The sequence below is a fragment of the Anabrus simplex genome, chromosome 1 (genome assembly GCF_040414725.1).
Source record: "Anabrus simplex isolate iqAnaSimp1 chromosome 1, ASM4041472v1, whole genome shotgun sequence".
NCBI lineage: Eukaryota > Metazoa > Arthropoda > Insecta > Orthoptera > Tettigoniidae > Anabrus > Anabrus simplex.
The window spans coordinates 933,779,638-933,804,415 of NC_090265.1; the positions used below are offsets into that span (position 1 = coordinate 933,779,638).

A 24,778-nucleotide genomic window follows, 5' to 3' on the forward strand; every position below is an offset into this window, starting at 1 on the left:
ACTTACATTTTCTAACTACTTGGTGTTCGGTCCATTAGCCTGAGAGATTGATCCTTTTTGTCGGGACAGATGCTCATGTTGACGAGAATTTCATACGTGAAGCAATTAATATGCTAGACACTGTTCCAGTATGTTCAACTGCAGTATTGAAATCCATCCTATCCTTGAACTAGCTAATATGCATAGTTCATTGCACTGCGTAAGCATTGTATTTCTGGGATCAAAATATGCATTTCTTTTTCAATACTGTGTCGTTTCTACCCTGCCATTCCTTCCCTTTAATATTGAATCTAATAATAATAATAATAATAATAATAATAAAAATATTCCTCAGCTACTATGTGCCGGCATTTTTATCTGACACCATTTAAGCTTCCAGCGTGTCACTTTCAACCTTTTTCACCCAACCAGGTGCCAGAGAAATGAATCTTAATCGCTGAATTTTTCGGGTAAACACCACGTGTGCCGCAAGAGATCTTTTACAAGCCGATATCGCAAAACATGGCAAGGCCCCCTATAAACCCAACTAACTTTGTCGGGTTTAAACCCAAAATTTAGGAATCACTACCGACTTGGTAATTGGGTGTTTGTGATCGTCCCAACGCAAGTAGACTATACTACGCTGCCGAACTCCACTGAAACATGCAATAGTGAATGTATCCCTCTACATAGTTTTGGCATTAGGACATCCGGCCGTAAAACAGGGTCAAATATGCATGTGCAATACACTTCGCACTCGCGACCTTCCAGGGTATGGAAAAGAGACTACCAGTTTATCAACTTATGTGCAAAACTTGTACGGCGTGAACCCTTCTTTTACATTCGTGTAATTTGAATTGAGAGTTTGTTCTTCTGTCTGAAGAAAAACTGCGTTTAAAACTAGCGCCTTTTAGAAGACCATCTATTTCGTAAACCTTGAAAATGCTACGTTTTTCGAAAGATGTCTGTACTATAAACTTAGATGCGCCCTCTGGTACGAGAATGAACAATTAATTTATGAAGTAAATTTGTGTGTCAAGGTTTCCTTAACTGAATTGTTTATTGATTGTTTTTGGTGTTCTGAAGTTATCAGCACTTCTATCTCTTCCCGCCAAACTTATATTTCAACCAATAGGGAATTTTGTACATTTATTTAATTTATAAATGAGAAAATTTTAATATTTATTGGATTGTCCAATGGAAATTGGGGGTGTGTCAAGGTTTGGGCCCAGAGAAATCTGGAACCTTCCTCTCCGCTACAAAAGCTGGGACATTTCGCGCCATGTTGTCTTTCTGATCGCTCCAATCTAGAGGTTTGGAGTGTGCTCATAGAGGAGGCGAGGGCTGCCTCCTCCATCTCCAGAAGGCACGTCAGCTGAAGGTAAAGGCAGACAGTTTGTAAATATGTAATATCCTAGTCTGAGAAATGGCGTTCCAGGGGAAGGTTTTATATTCTTATTAATGTAACTTACATTGAAAAAAAAAGTTTCAAACCTTAAGTGTAAATTTGAAACAACTCTAAAGAACAACCGAACTTAGGGAATAAAGATTGAGGTACCCTCTTGTATTCTATCTCAACTTGATATTGAGGTGACGATGATTTTGTAACCTTTAAATTTATTTCTTAATTTTGTAAACTTTCTCTCCATCTTTTCACCTCCGTAGTATAGGCTTAGCCTCTGTAATATCCAGCCATAAGCCCAAATTGGGTTTTAATTATTTTCATGCGAATTTCAAAGAGTGAAAATGTCCGCCTCCTAACATTTTGACTTTTGGCCAGTAACTTTAACATTTGTTTCCACCAGAAGCGACGTGCAATGGGTACTTGTTACCTCTGTTAAAGTCAACTTTATTCATTTCATTTTAAGGTGAAACAGACTGTTGAGCAGTTAAAACAGTAAATATTGTTTTGTTTTCGTCAAATGTAGGTTATCCCTTTGATAGGCCTGGAACGTGAAAATTTTAGAGAATACTCTCCTAAAGTGTAAATTAATGTAATTAAGGAGCTTCAAGCTCGGGTTGTTAATTGGTTGTTAGTTGATTATTCTGGTTTTTCGAAGCTCATGAGCTAAACCTTTTATCTGAATGTTGTTATTAGCTTATCAAAGTGTAAAGTTTGGAAAGAAAAGAAAAAAAGGAAAAGAAATATAGCTAAAATTTTAGTTTTAAATCAATCTTCTGACTTTTTTATATCCACCCATTCAAGCCCTCACCTTTTTTCACCTCTGTCCACTACGGTGTCCCCGGAGCAATTATTATTATTATTATTATTATTATTATTATTATTATTATTATTATTATTATTATTATTATTTTGCGAGTGGTTTAAATTCGCACTTACATACCGAAGGTTTTCGGTGACGCAGGGATTTCACACGACTAGGATTTGAAAGGTAGCGACCGTGACCTTAATATGGTACAGTCTCGTGTGAAAATGGGAAACCACGGGACACCATTCGATATGTGGAGGGATTCGATCCAATGACATCTCCAGTTCAAGCTTACAGTTTTGTGACCCTAACCGCACGGCCAACACGCTCGGTATTCTTATTCTATTCTTATTCATATTCTTATATTCTTTCATTATTATTTAAAGTCGGCCTATTCACTATTCCACTACTTTTTCTCGATTACTTCCCAACTCTGATTGTAATTATGGCTCATTTGAAACACATGGAGATATGTGTGTTGTAAAGTAGGCCGTGGGAACCGAAAAATATGAAGTATTATATACTCTAGAATTATTCAATCTACTGGAACGAAAATGACCCGGATAAGTTTATATACAAAATTTAATAAATTTTCTGAAATTCTCCGTTATGTTATACAATTAAAATGTCAAATAGTAATTCTTTCCTTTGAACAGGGTATATCGCTAATTTCGTGATGTAGGTACGTTGTGAAGTAGTGATGTAATGGAAGAGGCCAAGAAGTGGAAGAAGATACTTTATCGCACGTGCAAAGTAATTTATTTGACAATGTCTAGAAAGGGCCTACTTTTTAAACCCAAGACTGTTCAAGAAACAGCCAGCTTTTGTTGTGAGAGTAGAAACGGGCAGAAATCGTAGGAAGTAATGTTCTATACTGTGACAGTTTCAATAGGCTGGATGGCTTGAATATGTGGATGGAGTGGCATATCTTTGAACTAGTACTCTTTGGAGTCTCAATGAATTCACCTGTGAGCATAATAATTTTCGAATTAATGGTTTAAGCTATAAAACTGTATTTGGATGTCAACGACTAGGAGTAACCGCCCAAGAAAGAAAAGAAGAAAGAAAGAAAAGAAAAGAAAGAAATGAAAGAAAAACAGAGCGCGCATCGCTAGCATTCGAGAAACTGAGTTTCACACCGGTCATAACAAACCATATGAACGATTTGTGATACTATCAGAATAGCATGATAGAAAATTAATGTGTATGTCAAATATAACGATTATAATAATAACGATAACAACGCTCCTGAACATTAGTTTACAAATGAAACCAGTGTGGTAAATTATTATTATTGCTAATTTGACTAGAGTTCCGGCTCGAACGCGCGTGCGTGGAGTATCAAGGAGTCCAGCCGGTCAGCTGTGAAGAGAAGTAGGTTATTGGGTTAGTGTGTATGCCAGTCGCCGGACTTCAGTGGAGTTTGACACGCTGTTGAGATAAGTCCTTGGTTCGAGAGCGGACGGCGATAATTAAAGATTGAATTGTGGAAGTTGGATTGTATTAACGTAGTTGGACCATTCCAATATACTACTCAGAATATTATTCTTGTCAACGTACGTAACATAGCGGACGTCAAGTTAAGTTGAGCTGCTTACCGTGTGTAATATTTAAACGATATTTACAGGAAGTGTTGTGTGGCAAATTTACTAATCTTTCTTGTAATAGTTTCAGCCTGAAATTCAAGAGAATAGTGAGGTATATCATCATGGTTTTGTCACATACTACTATATGTGTTGGTGCTGAAATGGAAGCTTAAACCCATGTGACCAGCTGACAGGCAACAGGATGAGAGGAAGGCACCTATGACTATATTATTCCAGATGACGACCAGTTATTCGACATCGTGAAGACGCCTTAAAGCTAAGTCGACACAATTGTCTAAGATAATCTGTTTGGTAGAAGTGTAGTTACGTAGTAGTAATTAGTAATGGTCTGGCAGTATATTTGAGTTATGTTGTTGTAGTACTTTACCATATTATAATGACAGTAGAAGATCTTCATATTTATTCTTGTCAGATAATAACGTGATATTGGAACGGCGTATACGGCTTATGTGGTATAGTAAGTGTGTCAGGTAGTGACAATTCTCGGAGTGTATCTTTCAGCTTTATTATAGCCACGATTGGTGGGAATAATGTTAGAGCATTCGTTTATGTAGAATAGATGTTTCTGGATGTACAGTCATCGTACAGAGATGAGATATAACCGTGCATGGTATTTATAGGGTGTATAATCGTAAAATATTGGAACTTGAAGTCTTAAAAGAGAAATGATTCCGTTATTTTGGATCAGAACCCGTGTAGATAATCCTGCGGAACAAAGATAGTTGAATCCAGATATGAGAACCGGTAGGTGGATTGAATCTTCGAGAATTATACACGCGTAGAACTTGTTATGTGATGTTAGATTGAGTTTGTGATATCCCGGGGTGGATCACAAATGTATAATTGTATAGTAGGAATCGTTATTGGGGATTTTGCTACGGTTAATGTCATAATTTAGTCTTCGAGAAAAGTGATTTTGTAATGAATAAGCGAAGTAATTCTTCGAGAGTAGAATCACGCCATATAGTTATTGAGGCAAGTGATAAGTTGATAGTGGATTATGATAGATATTTGCGTGATTTAGGATATGGAACCTACGTTTGTTTGAATTTGTGTACGTTTTCGAAGAGGTAATCTTAATTAGATTTATTCCGAGTTTTCTATAATTCACGACTTTAATGTTCATGATAATTTACAAGGGTTCTAGAACACCATTCGAGACTTTGCCTGAACTTGAGATTTCCAGAATATTCGAGGATTTTCATCCAGGTCATCGGATTAAACTTTAGAAGTTTCACGATACCTTCAGCTATGATAAACTTATACAATGACACTCCGACTATATGATCAAATTATTTAGTAATATTCCGACAATATGATCGTCTTTATGTAGCCACATGTGTAGATAATGTAAAATAGGGTGTAAATAGTAGTGTATTTTTGTATTATTGTATGGTTATGGTGTTTTGGAGTTGATTTTTTTTTTGTCTCAGATATTGTTACACGATGCGGATGATGTTAATGTCTTCGTTATTTGCATTTAGTAGTTGTGATATGGCATTGAAGAAATTGAATTTGAGTTAGGCAGACCATTTTAAATGCGTATTGCATTTTCAGACTTCAGTAATTTATCTATTTAATTTTGTTAATCCAGTAAGCGGCTGGTAATGGAACAGATTATTATTTCATTGAGCCGACTCAGTTTTAAACTGAAATTGAAGCATCAAATTATGTAATTGTAAAGAATCGTAAATTTTTGAATCGATAAGTGGAAACTTAATGGGGTTTTGAGCAAAAGTTAATTCAAATTTTTTTCTTTTAATATTTAAGAGCTGATCGTCTGAATCCAGAACTTTCAATAAATCAAACGGAATCTGTCTATCTGATCAAAATATTAAATGGATATGTAATTACGATTTGCTAGGACAAGATAGGGTATGAAATCATGTACCACCCCATTTGATTATTTCTTTTGTACTTCAAGAGATACATTTTTAATTCGTTAACGATCATTCACATCATCACAAGTTAGGAGGATGACAATTTGAGAGTATTTTGTGATTAATAAACCATGCCATATATTAATTTTATTCTGTATTTTATTTGTTATATGCCACAATTCAGTCATATTTCCTATGCATGCCACATCCTTCGATTTGTTATATGGGCGTCTAATTTATGAACTGAGCACACCTGAGGTGTCTCGGTGTTCTCCGACTGTAGCTGTACGGTTGCAATACCATGTCTTACTTTGCTTTACAAACGTTTGTTTTAAAATAATCTGGAAACAAATTCACATTAATGAAGACTCGTTTTCTGTAACAGTGGGTCAAGTGGAAGTTTTGCGTTGTTAGCAGTGCACAAAGTAAGCTTTTTGAACATGAACACATAAATCAAGTAAGTGTACGTAAAGTATTGAGCAAAATCCCGGATTTTTAAGATTAATAGGTTATAATGCGGATTTATTAATGCAAGTCGCAAGTATCATTATTTAGCCTACACATCGGCTCTGCAGAGAGATTAGGGATATGGCCTCAAAGAACGCCTACGATTTATGTAATTACGTACACAAGTGTAGAACGGGCTAGTCGCCACTTGCTCCTTGACAAGTAGCCTACGTGTGCATTCTAATCAGTGCTTAAAATTCCGACACGACGCGTCAATAAACTTATCGTACTACAGAATTGTATTACCTGTAACTCTCCTGGAATCAAGTGCACATTCTGCTACTACACGAATTTCCTCCATAAACATATTATTATTATTATTATTATTATTATTATTATTATTATTATTATTATTATTATTATTATTATTATTATTATTATTATTATTATTTTCTGCTGGATTTATTTTATTTTTGATCAGACAGTTTGAATTAATATATCACTTTTTATTTTACTTTTGTCATCAGGTTCGTCAATAGGCGAATTTATTACTTCCTTCATGATCAATCATGATGGCTATGAATTACATAAACATTCATCTTGAAAATGCACTTTAATAAAAAACTGGAACAGGTGGATTATTTTAAGTAATTAGGATGTGCATTCTCCCATAATAGTAGTGTAGTAATTGAAATGGAATGAATGTATAACAAATCTTCTGCAGTGTGATTAATAGTTATTTTGCAAAAATGCATAGTAGGCCTACATACATCTTCGTTAGGTACAGGGAACGTAGCTCTAACCTTTCATTCAGGAGAAGGTGGGTTCAAATACCATCGCCAGCAGTATGAAGATTGCTTCCAGTCGCCTCTTATTTTTCAGACCAGTCAAATTCTCGGCATGTACTTTAATTAAGAACGAAATAATATTTAAATTGGCCTGTTTTCTGCCGGAGTTTGCTCTATAGGAGTGATACTTGGGATATCGTACTTCTAAGTTGTAACACATATGAAGGTGACAAGAATGATAGCTAGTTCAAATATGTAGGAACAATAAGAGGAGATACTCGCAGTGAGGATATAAAGGCTAAGCTAAGAATGAACTCGATGGATAAAACTGTGGGTATAAACCAGCTTTGGTAGTGGGTTACATGGGAGAATACTAATTGAGAAAAAGAGAAAGAGAGGATGACCAAGACGATGATAGTTAAAAATGTTAATAACTTAAAGATAAGAGGTGTGGAACTAAACCAGGCTCCAGATCTTATTACAAATAGGGAACTGTGAAGGAGCGCAGTACATTGACAGAGGCTTGCGGGCTGAGAGCTGAAAGGCATAAGAACCTACAATGAATATACTTTGCTGGTGTTTTAACGTTGCATCAACTCACATAGGTGACCGTCGTCAATGGGAGAGAAATTTTTATAGGACAGGGAAGAAAACGACCAAGGCCTTAATTAAAGTACAGGCCGAGCATTTCCCTGGAGTTAAAAATAAGAAGCAACGGAAAATTTTTAGGCTGCTGGTGATGGGATTCGAACCCACTTTCTCCTGAATGAAAGCTGAAATCTACGCGGCTTGTACCTAATGAAGATGTATTTTTAATTTTAAACTGTCGTAAAAAAGGACTTAGTATGATTCGCACTGTACCCGACGGGGACATGGTAGGGACGGGTGCAATACATATTATTTGCAAGTTCGTTTTTTTGTCTTTACACACTGATAAAAATAATCAGTAGGATCTACTTTAGGAATTTGTATCATAAACATTCCCCAAGGACTTCGATGAGTATTTGCATTTGTACTCTTTGAAGTTAGTTGTCAGTTATGTTGTTCAGTTTGCAGCCTTGTCAGTTGATATTACAGTCTGTTGTCTGTTTTCTCTTTCAGGTTACATCACTGTAAGCGAGTGGTGTACAGCCATGCAAACCCGCACGGGTTTGGGACTTCCTTGGCGAATGTTGAGAGAGAAGCTGGTAAATGTGGATCCCGAGACGGGGCGTGTAGATTATATGACCACCTTCCAGGACCACATGCCAGCAAAACGATCTGTGAGTAGTAGCACTGGTTGGCATTAATATTTTAACTTCGATTCAAAATATGTAGTTACTGAAATTTCGTGTTTACATAATTTAATGTAACTGTAGGTCTGGCTGATCGCTCAGCTCCATTCCAACCCGAAACAGGATATTTCCGCACTCTGATAAATGTTTCTCGACCGAGATAATAAGATTGTTTAAACATCTACCTCGGTGTGTTTTTCTCTATTACTTATCGGTGTTTCTTAAAGTCCAATCAACCAGTCACCACTGATCTGCAATTAGGGCCGTCGCCCAAGTGGCGGATTTCCTATCTGTTGTTTACCTAGTCTGTTCTTAAGTAATTGCAAGGAAATTGGAAATTTATTGAACATCTCCCTTGGCAAATTATTCCAATACCTAACTCATCTTCCTATAAACGAACATTTGCCACAATTTGCCGTCTTGAATTCCAACTTTATCTTCAGATTGTGACCTTTCCTACTTAAAAAACACTTAAACTTATTGTCGACTAACATCATTCCACGCCATCCCTCCACTGACAGCCCGGAGCATACCACTTGGTCGAAGCTCGTCTCCTTTCTCCCAAATATTCCCTGCAACTTTATTCGTAAAGCTACTCTTTTGTCGAAAATCACCCAGAACAAATCGAGCTGTTTTTGTTTGGATTTTTTTGCTAGTTGCTTTACGTCGCACCGACACAGATAGGTCTTATGGAGACGATGGGACAGGAAAGGACAAGGAGTGGGAAGGAAGCGGCCGTGGCCTTAATTAAGGTACAGCCCCAGCATTTGCCTGGTATGAAAATGGGAAACCACGGAAAACCAGGGCTGCCGACAGTGGGATTCGAACCTAATATCTCCCTAATACTGGATACTGGCCGCACTTAAGCGACTGCAGCTATCAAGCTCGGTTGTTTGGATTTTTCCAGTTTTAGAATCAAGTAATCCTTCTGAGGGTCCCATACACAGGAACCATACTATTGTTGGAGTCTTACCAGATACTTATGTAGCCTCTCCTTTACACCCTTACCACAACCCGTAAACACCCTCAAAATTATGCTCAGAGATATGTGCCCTCTATTTAAAACCCAGTTTATGTGATTACCCCTATTAAAACTTTCCTTATATTAAAACTCAATTTCAAATTTCTCAGTATTCTAAAAAGAAGGTAGGTGAGTTATATCTTCCGTTGTAAACTAATGATAAGTAAGATTTTCTCGAGTACGGGCGTTGGAGAAAACTTAGGAAAGGATCAAAAGTTTTTGGGGATAAAGTGAGAACAGAAAAGCGGGTTGTAAGGAACAGCAGTTGGGTAAATGAAGTGAGAAATTATAGGGTATGTGTTCGAAGAGGAAAAGTTAGATAGATGGGAAGTAGAATTGTGGAATAGGGAGGTGCATGTGGACGGTTTTAATATATGACTTAAGAGAGACATGACGGAACTGAAGGAAGAGAAGTTTTAAGCAAGGGGGTGATGAGGGAGTTGAAGAGAAAGGAGATGAAACACCGATGAGAAGGTTACAAGAGAAGTGAGTAAGAGTCGGAAAAGTTCAGCATGGGACGGTGGTGGTGAAAAGAAGAAATTAATTGGAGGAGCGGGTGGACGAACGGGTTGAGGAGGTGGAACAGGAGGAGGGGTCGGCCGGGGGCGACGACGGATGGTGTAGGTTTGAGAGCGTGCTGGTGGTGAACGACAAGGCTGCACTCTATATCCATGACCATAGATGGGGGCTCCGGTGGTAATGAGGCGTTGGACGTCGGCGATAGTCGGGAGGAGGAGACGTAACATATATGTTGGTCCTGAACTGGTCTGAATGCGAAACGCACGACGGGCGGGGATTCCGGCGGCGTGAAGTTCTTGTAGGATGTCCTGGCTGGAGATGGAAGGGTCGAGTCCACGGATCACACAGCTGGGGAGACCATAATGAGATGTGGATTGCTGCGTGGGCGTTGATGACGGTGGTGCTGCTGCGACGTTGTCTTGAAGCGATGATTGAGGCGATAGCGGCGTAGAGTCGGAGGATGCCAAGGTGTTGTTATGAGGAGGGAGGGGGTTTACCGTTGTAGAAAACGTAGAAAGTGGAAGACAGGAGGTCGTAATGGGCGATGGGTGGCTGGGATGTGAGAGGAGGACAAATGCGTCGTGGTGGTGATAGTTGTTGTAAGGTAAAGGGAAGAGGAAGTCGATGTGGGTTGTTCGAGGTTAAGATTGACGGCATGAAGACGACGGGAAGGGTGGTAGGGTCGGCGAAGAGTTGGGCAAGTATAGATGGAGAAGTAGATTCCACGGGGTAGAAGCGGTTACGCACGGATACGCCGGCGTCGATGAGGCGCTGCTGGTCGTCCAACGTTGATATGTAGAGAAGAATCAGTGGAGATGGCAATGAACTGGTGACGTCCAATAGCCGGTAGGCGTCATGTATGCGGAAGCCAGCGGAACAGATGGCGGTGTAGATGTCATCTTCGGAGATGGCTGGAGCAATGTCTAGGATGGCGCAGGTGTACATGGTGACAGCCAACGAGGCGTCAACCTTTGTTTTTGGGGGTCGGCTGGGTAGCAACTATAGATGATGGCCACCCGGCCGCAGAAAAAGACAAAGGGATGCGTGGACGTAAGTATAGTCCAATTTGGAGAAGAAAAGCTTGTGCGTGTGTCCCCCGCAGTAGGCTTGAGGATGTCTCGTGAGATGTGTGTGTCCCCAAGCTAGCGAGTCTGCTGCTAGCATTATGTAAAGAGATGGAATGTTCTCGAGGCGGAAGAGGAAAAATAGCGCCGGAAAACTAACAATTAAGTTACTACAGAGAATAATAATAACAGGATACAAAAAATACAGAAAAATCCGATAAAGGTCCTAAAGGATTTTTTGTAATAACATTCAATAAATAATTTAGAAAAGATGAAATAATAAATTAAAAAGAATGACCAATCAAAGGGAAGACAGTGGCGGAAGGTTACATCATAGGTACCAATCAGCGTGAAAGTTGCCGATGACGTGGTCAACATGTCCAGGTGATTCTATCCAATAAGAAAATTAGGAATCTATGACCACAGGGTCAGCATTCCTGCCAAGAAATAACACAATATAGTTTTCATTAAACCTGTGACATGAACACGTGCCTAGGGTGAACTTATACTCTTCCAGACTGAAGAGCTACTTGAATTAGGAGCAAGTTCAAGGTATGCCTAACATCAATAAATAACGAAGTTGATTAAAAACGAGAGGTACCGAGATTTAAGAAGTGTAAATATAAATTTGTCATCAAACTGCGAGTACGTTCGTGTGAAGCATGAACCAGGCGTGATAACTGAATGACTTCTAGAGACTCAGGTTGATGGTTTTGACTGTAGACATGGTTAATACAGGTGAAGCTCATTTTCTCTAAATTATTTGAAGAAGTGAACAAAATATTTAAGTGGGATATTCTCTGTTTTAGGTGAATTTATTGATACATTTAGCATTGTAGGAAATTAATATTTTCTGAAGACCGTGGATCAAGACCAGAATGTTTCCCTTAGTAGTAACATTATATTGTACAAGAATGATTGATTCAATGCCGTGATGCATATTAGTATCTACAAGAATTGTTCACTATATAGGATGCCTTGTAAGTCAATGGGCAGAATCGTTATGTGTAATGGGGAGGTAAAATTAAGACTGAAATGTTACCTATAACTTATTTTTATGAAATTGATGTATTTCGCAGTTATACAACGAAAAGAAAATACATTCCTCCCAGAGTTTATTAATTTAAGGAACAAAATTTTAACTTAAACTACATGCATTATAACCCCCCCCCCCACCTCGTAGAATTTCACCCAGTGCAACACTTAAAAGAAAGAATCTTCCCTGAATTCAGCTAAACAAAGGGATCATAAACTGAAAACTCCCCCATGCATTGGCTGGGATTCAAACCGAGTTCACATTTATGGGAAGCCAGATACAATGAAAGTCAGATCTGGCACTCGTCCCCTATTAAAATAGTTTTCAATGCATTTCACGGTTAAGTAAAGATCTAATTATAATACATAGGCAAATACGGCCGGTCCCAGCGTGCTAACGAGGACTCATGGCATGTGTTCATGATCATTTTAGAGTAGACGTGGGTATTGAAGAATTAGGACGGTAATCAAATACCATTCAGCCATAAATCGGACACAGAAATCGCAAAACGTACTCCCAGATCCCAAGATAATGAAATTTGGGAAAATAATAATAATAATAATAATAATAATAATAATAATTCGTCTCTCGTCTCATTCATACTTTCACAGCACAAAAAGGCATTTGTTCTACAGCATACGTGAGATAATAGGTTATTTTAAAAGAAATTCAAATTGAGCTATTTTTCTGAAACTAAAACTTAATGTTTGAATCTAGTGATTGTGGGTATTTCGCGAAAAACATTTAAATTAATGTAAATCATAACTTTAATCGAAAGCGAACGATCCTGCTTCATAAGTGTAGACTAGAGACGGGATTAGAGGAGATTAAGGGAGGTCGAGTGGGACAGGTGTGAGGAAGGAGTGGACGGAAGAAATGGCACACCTGTGCTGAATCCCCAAAGTAATCACACACGTCTCATAAGTTGTAAGCTATTGGGATCAGGCAATAGTTGGAATTTTATGTACATGTATAGGTTTCATCCTTCAGAATATTGGAATAACATGTTTAACTCTTTTTCTTTTCAGTCTGGTCCAACTGTTGTGGAGACACTGTACAGAAACAAATCTAGTCTTGAAGCAATATTCAGGATTATTGACAAGGATAATTCAGGTAAGATATTGTACTATTTTGATATTCAATACAGCCGGGATGAATGGCACAGCGCGGCGTTTTGATCTCATGTTGGCGACTTCGATCCCGGCTTGGTCCGGTAGTATTTAAAGGTGCTCATATAAGCCAACCTCGTGTCAGTAGATTTAATTGAACGTAAATGAACTCCTATGGGAAATATTTTAGCACCATAGCGTCTCCAAACAAACGTAAAAGGTTTTACTAGGATGTATAAACAATAATACATTACGTTATTCGATATATTTGTACATGTTACCAAGGAAGATTGTCTTGGGCTCCTTGGTTGAACGACCATCGTAGTGGCTTTTGGTTCAGAGGACCCGGGTTCGATTTCTGGCCCGTTCGGGGATTGTGACTGTGTCCAGTTAATTCCTCTGGCTCGAGAACTGCGTCTTTGTGTTCGTCTCTATAAGCATCTTCATCTACACACAACACACCATGCTACTAATCACCACAGAAACATGCAGTAGTTATTATATCCCTTCTTATGGGTTTGGCGTCAAGAACGGCACCTGACCGTAAATGTGGGCCATATATATACAAAGTGCTGTCCCGAAGAAGATGGGAGAAAGGCTGTCATGAAAACTAAGATTTTAATATAATATAATATAATATAATATAATATAATATAATATAATATAATATAATATAATATAATATAATATAATATAATATAATATAATATAATATAATATAATATAAGATTTGGGGACTTGAACATAAGTCAGTGGCTTTTCGGAATGTTATTATATCAGGAGCTAATCAGAAAAATTACAGTTTCACAGAAACATTCTTCATCAGGGCAATAATACTTTAACAGGGTAGGTTACTGAATATATTGCTGAATATTTTTTCGGATAGTTATGTACCATCTACAGCACCAGTAGTACCTCTTTAGACGATATATCAGGTCAAGTATAAACAACAAAGAAATAAATGCAAAGCACTGTGGTCCATACAACCCAATGCAAGTTTTCGATGTATAGTACATGGTAGTTAGCTGAAACTATTTTCACATTCAGTAATGTTACCAACGGTCTCATAAGCGAACTTGAAGTTCTTCTCCAGAATGTAAGCACCTGCCGATATAACAATACTATTTTTGTTTTCCTTAATGGGACTACACCATCTTTTACACCTAGCATCAGAGTCATGTACATTACATTATTATTCGAAATTCAACAAGCAGTTCTCGATAAAAGGAAGATCTTCAAACATACTTAATTTGCTATCCGTGCACCACCACACTCTTCGAATCCATCACCAACCAGGCGGTTAAAGCACGCGCTCACGGAGCTTCTTCACTCTCTACAGCTAGATATTCACTCTAACGTGCAGATAAATACCGTGCATTATGATGACACCGTACGACTTAACACATGACATTTAACCAATGCCACTGAATGTTTGAAAATAAACCAAAGGTGTATTTATTCGGTAAGTACAGCATGAATAAACAAAAAAAAGCTAATTGTACATAATAAGCAGGACGGCAGTTAACTGTGAATCAGTGCCACAGTACATGGGGTATATTAGCGCTCAGAATATACGTCATGGCATTGTCGAACGTTTGTTGAGTTATATATCAAAATTCAAACACAATAGTTTAATACACATGCTGCATTATTTCTCCCTTCAAATAACCGGTATAATTTTTATCAATCCATCAGTCACCACTCGTCTGCATTTAGAGATATCACACAGGTGGCAGATTCCCAATCAGCTAATTTCTTAAACTTTTCTTAAATTAAGATATTGGAACTTTATAGAATATTTTCCTTGGTAAATTATTCCAATCCCTAATTATTCCTCCTATAAACGATTATTTTTCCCTATCTATCCTCCTGAATTCCAACTTCATCTTCACATTATGATCTACCTTTAAACCTCCATTCAAACTTGTTCGTCTACTAATATCATGCCACACCATCTCTGCGCAGTTTTGATAAATTGTCAACCTTTACTTCTCTGTCGAAATTCGCTCGGGGAGCATTAAAACCTTACCACTTTTTAGCTATTTTGTTTCAATTTTGTTGCCTACTATATTCCACAGGCCCTCGGTACTATCTATATAAATCGTAACGACCGTGTGTCTCTGCATTGAACATTTTGGCGAAATTTCCGTACAGTTGTCCGTTTCAGGTGTAATAATGACCATCTGCATATTTTTTAGCCTTGGTGTTTGTTTGTTTGTTTGTTTGTTTGTTTGTTTGTTTGTTTGTTTGTTTGTTTGTTTGTTTGTTTGTTTGTTTGTTTGTTTGTTTTTCAGTTCGTCTATAACTTGAAAACTACTGGATATATTCCTACCAAACTTCATATTCAGAATCCACCTGTCCTTGGGTAGGTTTCAGGGCCAATATTGCTTCTATATCCATGAACTGACTGGGGGTTTATGCGAAAACGAAACCGTGATTTTGCACTCCCACTAAATATGCATAACCAAACTTAATGGAAATCTACCTACCTTAACCGAAATCATTTTCTGAACAATGTTTTTCTCATGCGCATCATTTCAATACAAGGATTAATAAGGGAGATACCATTAACGGACCGGTTTTTGGTATAAGTCCCACCGGACTTAAGAGCGGGTGCGTGTAAAGCCTATTTCTAATAACATGGAAACTACGGGAGATATTTCGCTCAAACTTCATGTCCAAAGGTGAGATTTTAAAAGATTTTAAGTCCATTCCATGTCAAGTTCGCGGAATGGACTGGGGAGGTTATAGGGAACCGAAACAGTGATTTTACTTTCCCACAATATATTCAAGACCATCCTGACTGGAAATCGACAAACCTTGATGGAAATTTTCTAAAACTTTTTTCTCGCGTGCATTTCTTCGATAGGAGGATTAATAAGGGAGATAACATGAACGGTCTGTTTTGCGGGCTAAGTCCAGCGGACATATCCCAAAAGGTGTTGTACGTAGAACAGATTCCTTATCTATATAAATAAAATCGTAACGACCGTGTGTCTGTAAATGTACTGTTTTGGCTAAATATTTGTACAGTTATCCATTTCATATGTGATAATGATCATCTGCATATGTTTTAGCTATCGTTTCCTGAAAGTCCTAAATATCCCCCCCCCTTGCCCAAAATCAAGATTGCGGCACAATACAGACGAGTTAGAAAACTGAAATTAGGCAAAACTATACGTTTTAGTCTGTAACCGACGGAAAACTTCCAAGAGCTCTAAATTTTCACATTTTAACCTCGAAGAATATCGAAATATGGAGGCAATTTTAATGACGATGCAGAACTCCGTTTGAGGTATTTCGCGGCTAAACGGTTAGTCGTATCACAAAACGAATGGCACAATCTCACTTCAATTTGGAGTGATCTACAACTTTTGTTCTATGACATTTTGTCGTGTCTCTCTCTCTCTCTCTCTCTCTCTCTCTCTCCCTTATACGTTAGAATTGGCTGTATAAGTCGATTGTTCGTAAATTTTGTGCTTTCTACACGAATATGACATATTTTGACACACTTATAGGGAAGATGGTCATAGAATTTTGCACGCACATTGACAATACCATTGGCTATATGCGAACCAAATTTCATGATTCTACCTTCCACATAAGTATGTGAAAAATAATGCAAAATGTAAAAAAAAAAAAAAAAAAAAAAGGTATCCAAATCTCACCCTATTCGAATACCGTAATTTAATCGAACCCATAAATATGGAAAATATGAGAAAATGTTTCAAGACAAAACATGTAGGGCGATAAAAGGGGCGTCTGATGGTGTAAGCCGTTTGTCGATATAATGTACCGTTTAGGAGCAGTAAATCTTGAAATGAAGGTCTACACTTATAAATGCCCTTACCTACCTGTCATCTTATATTTAAGAAAATCGTAATGACTGTGTATCTGTACATTGAATATTTTGCCGAAATTTCCGTACAGTTATCCGTTTCAGGTGTAATAATGGCCCTCTGCATATCTTTTTGCTTTGGTGTCTGTGTGTCAATCTGTTTGTCTATAACTTGAAAACTAAAACTATTGGATATATTTCTACCAAACTTCATATTTAGAATCCACCTATCCTTGGGTAAGTTTTAGGACTAATATTGTTTCAAATCCTAGAACTGACTAGGGGTTTATAACGAAAACGGAACCGTGATTTTGTACTCCCACAAAATATACACAACGAAACTTAATGGAAATCTACCTGGCTTAATCGAAATCAATTTCTAAACTTTTTCTCATGTGGGGCCGATGACCTGCAATGTTAAGCCCCTTAAAACAACAAGCAGCATTTTCTCATGTGCATCATTTCTATACGAGGAGTAATAAGGGAGATATCCCGCCGGACTTAACTGAAGAGCGGGTGCGTATAGCGTATTTCTAATAACTTTAAAATTACGGGAGATGTTTTAACGTCATATTTAACATCCACCTGTCCAAAGGTAAGGTTTTAGGTCCATACGATGCCAATTTCCCGGAATGGACTGGGAGTTTATAGGGAACAGAAACGTTGATCTTACTCTCCCACAATATATACAAGACCAACCTGACTGGAAATCGACCAACCTTGATGGAAAGTTATTTTTAAACCTTTTTTCTCATGTGCATTTCTTCGATAAGAGGATTAATAAGCGAGATATCATGAACGGTCTAATTTGCAGGCTAAGTCCAGGTGTTGTACGTAAGGCAGATTCCTTATCTATATAAATAACGTCGTAACGACCATGTGTCTGTACATTGACCTTTTTGGCTAAATTTTCGTGCAGTTACCAGTTTGAAGTGTAATAATGACCTTCTGCATATTCGTTAGTTTTAGCTTCCTGGATGTCTTCATTTTAACCGTCAGTCCCCCTCCCCCAAACCACGATTGAGGCACTATATGCCTGACGAGCTAGAAAATTCAAATTTTGCAAAATTATATGTCTTAGCCTTTAATCGACAGAAAACTTCCAAGATCTTTAAATATTTTATATTTTATCCCCGAAAAATATCGTAAAATTGAGGCAATTTTAATGTCCGTGCAGACTTTCGTTTCGAGTTATTTTGCGGCTAAACGGTAAGGCGTATCACAAAACGGATGGCACAATCTCAGTTTATTTTCGAGTAATCTACAACTTTGGTCCTATGATGTTTCGTCTTATCTCTATACTTTATATGTTAGATTTGTCTCTATTTCTCGATTATACCTACATTTTGCTCTTTGTACACGTATAATTCGTAGTTCGAATCACTTATAAGAAAGGTAAAATCATCTAATTCTACACGAACATGGCCCAACCAGTATCCATACGTGAGCCAAATTCTATGTTTGTAGCTGTCATATTAGTACCCTAAAATTAATGCACTGTGAGAAAACCCTACCCAAATTTCACCCTATTGTACGTTCCTAACTCAATTTCACCCACAAATAGGTGAGACAGAAGAAAATATCTTAATACAACCATTTAGACCGCTAAATGAGGCGTCTTATAGTACAACCCGTTCGTCGGTATGATGTATCGCTTAGCAGCAGTTAATCTGTAAATGAAGGATTGCAATATTTTGAACATGCATATACTTCGTATGTCAACCTATTAAATTCATTGAAGACCCCTTCTTCGGGTAACAGATGACACAAGCCTAGCAATGGTAAACAATCAAAGATCCCAATAGGCTGTAAAATCATCCGTTGTCCCTCAAGGGTCTGTTCTAGGGACCGTATTGTTCGTGTTGCTTATTAATGACATATCCTCCACACTTCAGTATTGTAACTACCACTTGCATGCTGATGATTTGCATGCCCCTTAGCGATATCCAGAAACAGCAGGGGGAGGTTTTCATACGTTGTTTCAAATGTAAAGTGCGAATTGAGGAGTTGCGATGATAACGACAGCCTCACTTGCCTACTACCATTCAGAATCGAGTAGGAAAGTTTTCATTATAATGGGAGGGCTAATTACCTACTGCGCGGTCACAATCGATTTGGGGAGTTTGTAGAAAAACAATGTTGGAAATAGTGTACCGAGCGTGTTGGCTTCGTGGTTCGAGGCCGTGCACTTGTTAGCTCTCAGTCTGGAGTTTGTGGGTTCGACCTCTTCAGTCGGCATAGGTGTTCTCCATATTTAGACCACGGTATACCTTGATTAAGGTCAAAGTCGATTTTTCCCAGTCCTAGACTTATCATCTCCAACAGTCGCCATAAATCATATCCTTAATTGGTACGACTTTAAAACGCTAGCCAAAGAGAAACCGGTGTAGTTCCATTTAAAAAGACGAAGTTAGTACCGTTATAGCGGCAGATGTTCGAAATCTAGAGACATAGAGATGTACTGCAGGTTCGATTACGAGTCCCTTGGTAACATTGCTTAAAGTGAATACAGATTTTCAATAACTTGAACGGTTTATTAATTATTATGAACTTTAAGGATCTTGTACCTGCACAAAACAACTCCTGCCCAGCGAAATAACCTTCAAATATTGAAGTGTCTTCGCTGCCACTCGTATTTACAGCTCCTGAGTTGTCCTCATGAGGCTGAGATCTCGTTCGAAGCTTCAGCCGAGCTGGAAATCGAACCCAGTGCTTTGTGTAAGAGACAGATGCGCCACCACCACACCTTAAGTCTTAAAGGAAAATTGAAACCTGTAATACAGGGGACAAATAATATTAAATTCATGAGAGAACAGTGGAATATCTGTCGTCTAAAATCATGCTGTCGTCGTGATTGGTTCTCATATTGATTTATAGGTTTCGTAGAAATGTCAACGAAACCATCCGTACAAAAGATTTATAATTAAAGTATAAATAATATATGTAACCAATAATCGATATTTCATTACCCGGATGACCTGAAATAATGATATTGCTCTGCTCCGAAAGCAAGAGGAGCTCGGTAATAATGACTATCGATTCTAGCAGATGCCTCGTTCGGCTTGATACATCTCGCTGCTGTTAGTGATCAATTTGAACTGAAAATTCCTATCATCAATTAGAGAGTGTAACTGACGTTAATTCGTAAAAAAGAATAGATCAAAGAAGAGAAAAGTGGATATTTCATAAAGTGGTAGGAAATTTTTGTTAATTTACAGTAATAATTACTTGAATTACGAAAGTCACAGACCCCGTTAAGGTGGTCCATTTGTTTGGACACTTATATTTCAAACATTTCGAAAAACTGTAGAAGAATAAAGTAGAAATCCTTGAGAAAATCTATTCTGCCTCCACTCAATGGAGCATTACACGTTATCATCAAAATTGGAACTTGGTGGGCAGTGTTTAGTGGAAAGGTTCGCCTGCACGGATTTAAAAAAATGCATTCGTTTATAGAATATATTCTCTTCTATTCCTTTTTTCCTCTTATCTCCTCTATTCTCTTCTTCTCTTTTCTCTCTTCTCTAGTCTTGTTCAGAAGGTACGTACAGTATGTTACTTGCTACATCGTAATCTGTCTCATGTTGTTGCTTATTTTGCGTAATTTTTATTTGTACTTTCATCATTCAGTACAGAAATAATCATCTGAACATACTGAGGAAAAGACGGCCGTTCGTTTTAGCGAACTGTTCCGAATAGCGGGTTATATTTCAAACGAAAAAGGAACCTTTCACGACATGAAATGAAATGGCGTATGGCTTTTAGTGCCAGGAGTGTCCGAGGACAAGTTCGGCTCGCCAGATGCAGGTCTTTTGATTTGACCCCCGTAGGCTACCTGCGCGTCGTGATGAGGATGAAATGATGATAAGACGGCACATACACCCAGCCCCCGTGCCAGCGAAATTAACCAATTAAGGTTAAAATTCTCGACCCTGCCGGGAATCGAACGCGGGACCCCTGTGACCATAGGCCATCACGCTAACCATTTAGTCATGGAGCCGGACACGACATGAAATACTCTTATGTTTTGTGCATACTTTTTTCAATGCGTATATGTATTTTAAAAAATCACGCGAAGTCCCCCTTGCCACAAACGGTTTTGTTCACCGGAAATGTCAGCAAGTTAGTTTTGAACACTGCTATTCGGTTTTGAACCGAATGCACAATCTCCCATGCGCTATAGTAACGTAATTTCACCCGTGTCTTTGCTTCAGCCCATTGAAGAGTAATATTCGAAGCTTTCATTGTTATCGTTCTGCTTATGAACTTCCTTATGTTGTCTTCGTTCCTCCTGATTTCACGAATCGTTGATTTGCCGATCTCGAATTTCACAGTAGTCACAGAGCAGGTTAGTCCCTTTCTTGATCATATCTATCACTTCTGCGTTGTCTTTCAAGCTCAAACAAAGATATCCTACTTGACATTCGAGAATACTGCATGAACAAACAAGAAATGTAACATACTGAAAATACAAAATCGACGAAAACAAATGTGATAATACTACTACGCAACCTGTTGTAAGCTACAGTACAAATTTTCAGTTTGAACTCTACCTGTTCTAAGCGGCCTTCGAGTGTTCCAATCACGAGGTGTGTGTCTGTTTTAAAAAGTACTGGGGGCGAGAGGAGTTTGTCTTCTTCGTCCTTCGGATTGCCGAGTGTTCAGATTATTGAGTCCCTACTGTAACTGAAGAACTATTGAAAATATTCACATCCTTCTGTATATTATTTATACCACCAGCTATATGCTATTATACACAAGAAATTCAAAAAATTTAAAAAAATTGCAGTGGAACAAATAGAAAAATCGATATGGACTAGAGGTTATAAAGTAATAATGTTATTGGATTTACGTCCCACTAACTACTTTTACGATTTTGGGAGACGCCGAGGTGCCGAAATTTAGTCCCGCAAGAGTTCTTTCACGTGCCAGTATATCTACCGACACACGCTGACTTGTTTGAGCACTTTCAAATACCACCGGTCTCAGTCAGGATCGAACCTGCCAAGTTGGGGTCAGAAGGCTAGCACCTGAACCGTCTGAGCTACTCAGCCCGGCTAGATCCTAAAGTGTATTTTTAATACAGGCATTACATTACTTCAGAAAAAGATCAAATAAATGTTATAGGAGCTGTAGTATATATAGTGAAAAGTATATTCAACCGCCAAAGTAATGTTACGTGAATTGTTAAAAAATGTACATGTAATAACTAGGCTTTTAAAAAATCATATCATTAAAGAGCCGTAAGCTGTGCATGCGCAAAAATGGCATGGGAAGTGCTTGTGCATACGTCTGAGCATAAAAGGGACACACCAAACTAAATACATTGTTAGGACTGCGTCCATTTTATGAAGGAGACTTGTAACAGGGCAATCTAACCTGGACATGGGAAATTTATCGTCCCACAGATATCTCCCATTTTCATATTCCGGCAAGACGCTGCCCCACCTCACTCTCAATGAGATGTTACCACGATTCTGAACGAGAATGTTCATGGACATTGGATAGGAAGAGGAGGATTCTAGTGCCTAGCACGATCGAACTCCGAATTTGAGCCCTTTTGACTTCATTTGCATGGGGGTTTGTTAAGAACGTTGTGTACCGGATCAAAGGGCGTGATCTCACTATTTTAGACAACGGATCTTAATGTATGTGATGTTTAAACACCTAAATCGCTTATAAATTCGTGGCAAGAGCTTGATTATCGTTCATATATGTGTAGAATTACAAATGGTGTCACCGGGCGAGTTGGCCGTGCGGTTTGGGGCGCGCGGCTGTGAGCTTGCATCCGCGAGATAGTGGGTTCGAATTCCACTGTCGGCAGCCCTGAAGATGGTTTTCCGTGGTTTTCCATGTTCACACCAAGCAAACGCTGGGGCTGAACTTTAACTAATTCAACGGCCGCTTCCTTCCAAATCCCGGGTCTTTACTATCTCAACGTCACCATAAGACCTGTCTGTGTCGGTGCGACGTAAAGCCACTAGCAAAAAAAGAAACTAAAAAATGGTGTCCACGCTGAAGTTTACCAATGTGCATTAAAACTTACTGAGGTACTCTGGACAATGTAACACAACTTATGAGTACTATAATATAAGCATGTACTTCTAAATACCTCTAGTCCAGACACCCAGTATTAAATCCCTCTCCGAGCAAGCATAATCTCGGCAAACACTTCTTTTATTTATATATTCACTCATCTACTTCGCTGTTCTACAATATGCAAGTGTTAGTTTCGCATTAATCACGAGGCAACACCGCGACTGCTAAATCCATACTGCATAACTACGAGGGAAGTGCATTGATACAAGCAGGCCTGTTGAAAACCAACCACTCTGCATTATTATTATTATTATTATTATTATTATTATTATTATTATTATTCACCACTGTTATAATGTAGTTAGTACGACGGGTTTGTACGTACAATAGTATTAAAATAGCATGTTTCGAAATCTGTAGCAATTCAAGCAATTTAAGCAATAGTATTTATTTATTTATTTATTTATTTATTTATTTACTTTCTTATTTATGTATTAATTAATTAATGAATGAATTAATTTATTTATTTATTTACTTAGTTATTTATGTATTAATTAATTAATTTTGTTATTTATGCATTTATTTATTTATTTATTTATTTATTTATTTATTTATTTATTTATTTATTTATTTATTTATTTATTTATTTATTTATTTATTTATTTATTTATTTATTTGTTTATTCGTCTTTCTGGAATTCCTGTACTCCCTTATCTTGGTTCTTCGCCCTTTAGAACATGTTGTGCCAGATTTTCTCCTCATACTTTTCAGAAACTCCTTTAGACCGTGTACTCAATTCTAAATCTTGAAACAGTGCACCAGAGGCAGTTGCCCATGGAGTGGTAGGTTTCGAAGTCATAAAACATCACGCATTTTGTGTGGTATTTTTTATAAGGCATTCGAGAGAGACGACCATAAAACAGTACTACTAGTAGTAGCGGTGGTATTGGTGGTGGTAGTAGTAGCCTAATAGTAGTAGCAGTAGAATATCGTAATAGTTGCATTGAAACATTGTCTTGTGTTTTATGTTAACAGGATACATAACTATGGAGGAGTTTTCAGACGCGTGTGCTTTGCTGAGTGAGCACTTGCAGACTCCTATTACACCAGAACAACTGGTAGACATCTGCAACAGCATGGATATCAACAAGGACGGTTCTGTCGACCTGAATGAGTTCCTGGAAACCTTCCGTCTGGTGGACATGGAACGAAACGGAGGTGAATTTGATGGGGAAGATTCGTCTCCTGATGAGAGTACGCCACGAGCAGAGTAAATGTTATGGGAGCCACGATCTAAAAACAACGTTAGAGAACGACCCTGACTGAAAGCAAGCGAATCAACGCAAGGAGAACTTATAACCCGATTAAATTCAGTTTTATGACAATCATAAAAATGCTGCCACTATCAGGTCTTTACTCTGCATATTTACTGTTGTTTGCTGGGTGGCAGCTAAGATGACGGTAGCACTGTAGTAAGAAAATTGAACTTATTTTGGAGATGTCAAATCTTTCAATAATGATTCTCGATTAATTTTAAATTTGGAAATAAGTAACATTTACCGGCTGTCATCTTGAGAGTTGTGAATAATAATAGTAATAATAATAATAATAATAATAATAAAATTGAACATTAAGTATAATCTGCTCTAGTTAGGAAGTTATTATTATTATTATTATTATTATTATTATTATTATTATTAATTTAAACGCGCTCGTTAGAAACTATACCAGTGAACAAATCAAGCCATTACAATTATTTATGTATTTATTTATTTATTCATTCATTCATGTATTTATTTATTTATTTATTTATTTATTTATTTATTTATTTATTTATTTATTTATTTATCATTAATTATTCACTCGATTTTAGCAAGGTTGTTTATGAGATTATCGTATTCTGCAGGTGATATATGTAATTTTATTCCATTTAGTATTTATGGCTAAAACTTGCGTTAACATGTGTG

At 37.7% G+C, this 24,778-nt stretch overlaps 1 protein-coding gene across 1 annotated transcript in view; it reads left to right on the forward strand.

The window, feature by feature from the left end:
* The window catches only part of rdgC (retinal degeneration C), a 1,179,561-nt gene extending 1,155,012 nt beyond the window's left edge, over window positions 1-24,549 (forward strand). The window contains exons 14-16 of the mRNA XM_067148666.2: window positions 8,013-8,173; window positions 12,854-12,938; window positions 23,847-24,549. Of these exons, the coding sequence (XP_067004767.2) occupies window positions 8,013-8,173; window positions 12,854-12,938; window positions 23,847-24,085 (485 nt within the window). The 3' untranslated portion in view covers window positions 24,086-24,549. The remainder of the gene's footprint in view (window positions 1-8,012; window positions 8,174-12,853; window positions 12,939-23,846) is intronic.
* Window positions 24,550-24,778: the final 229 nt, after the last annotated feature.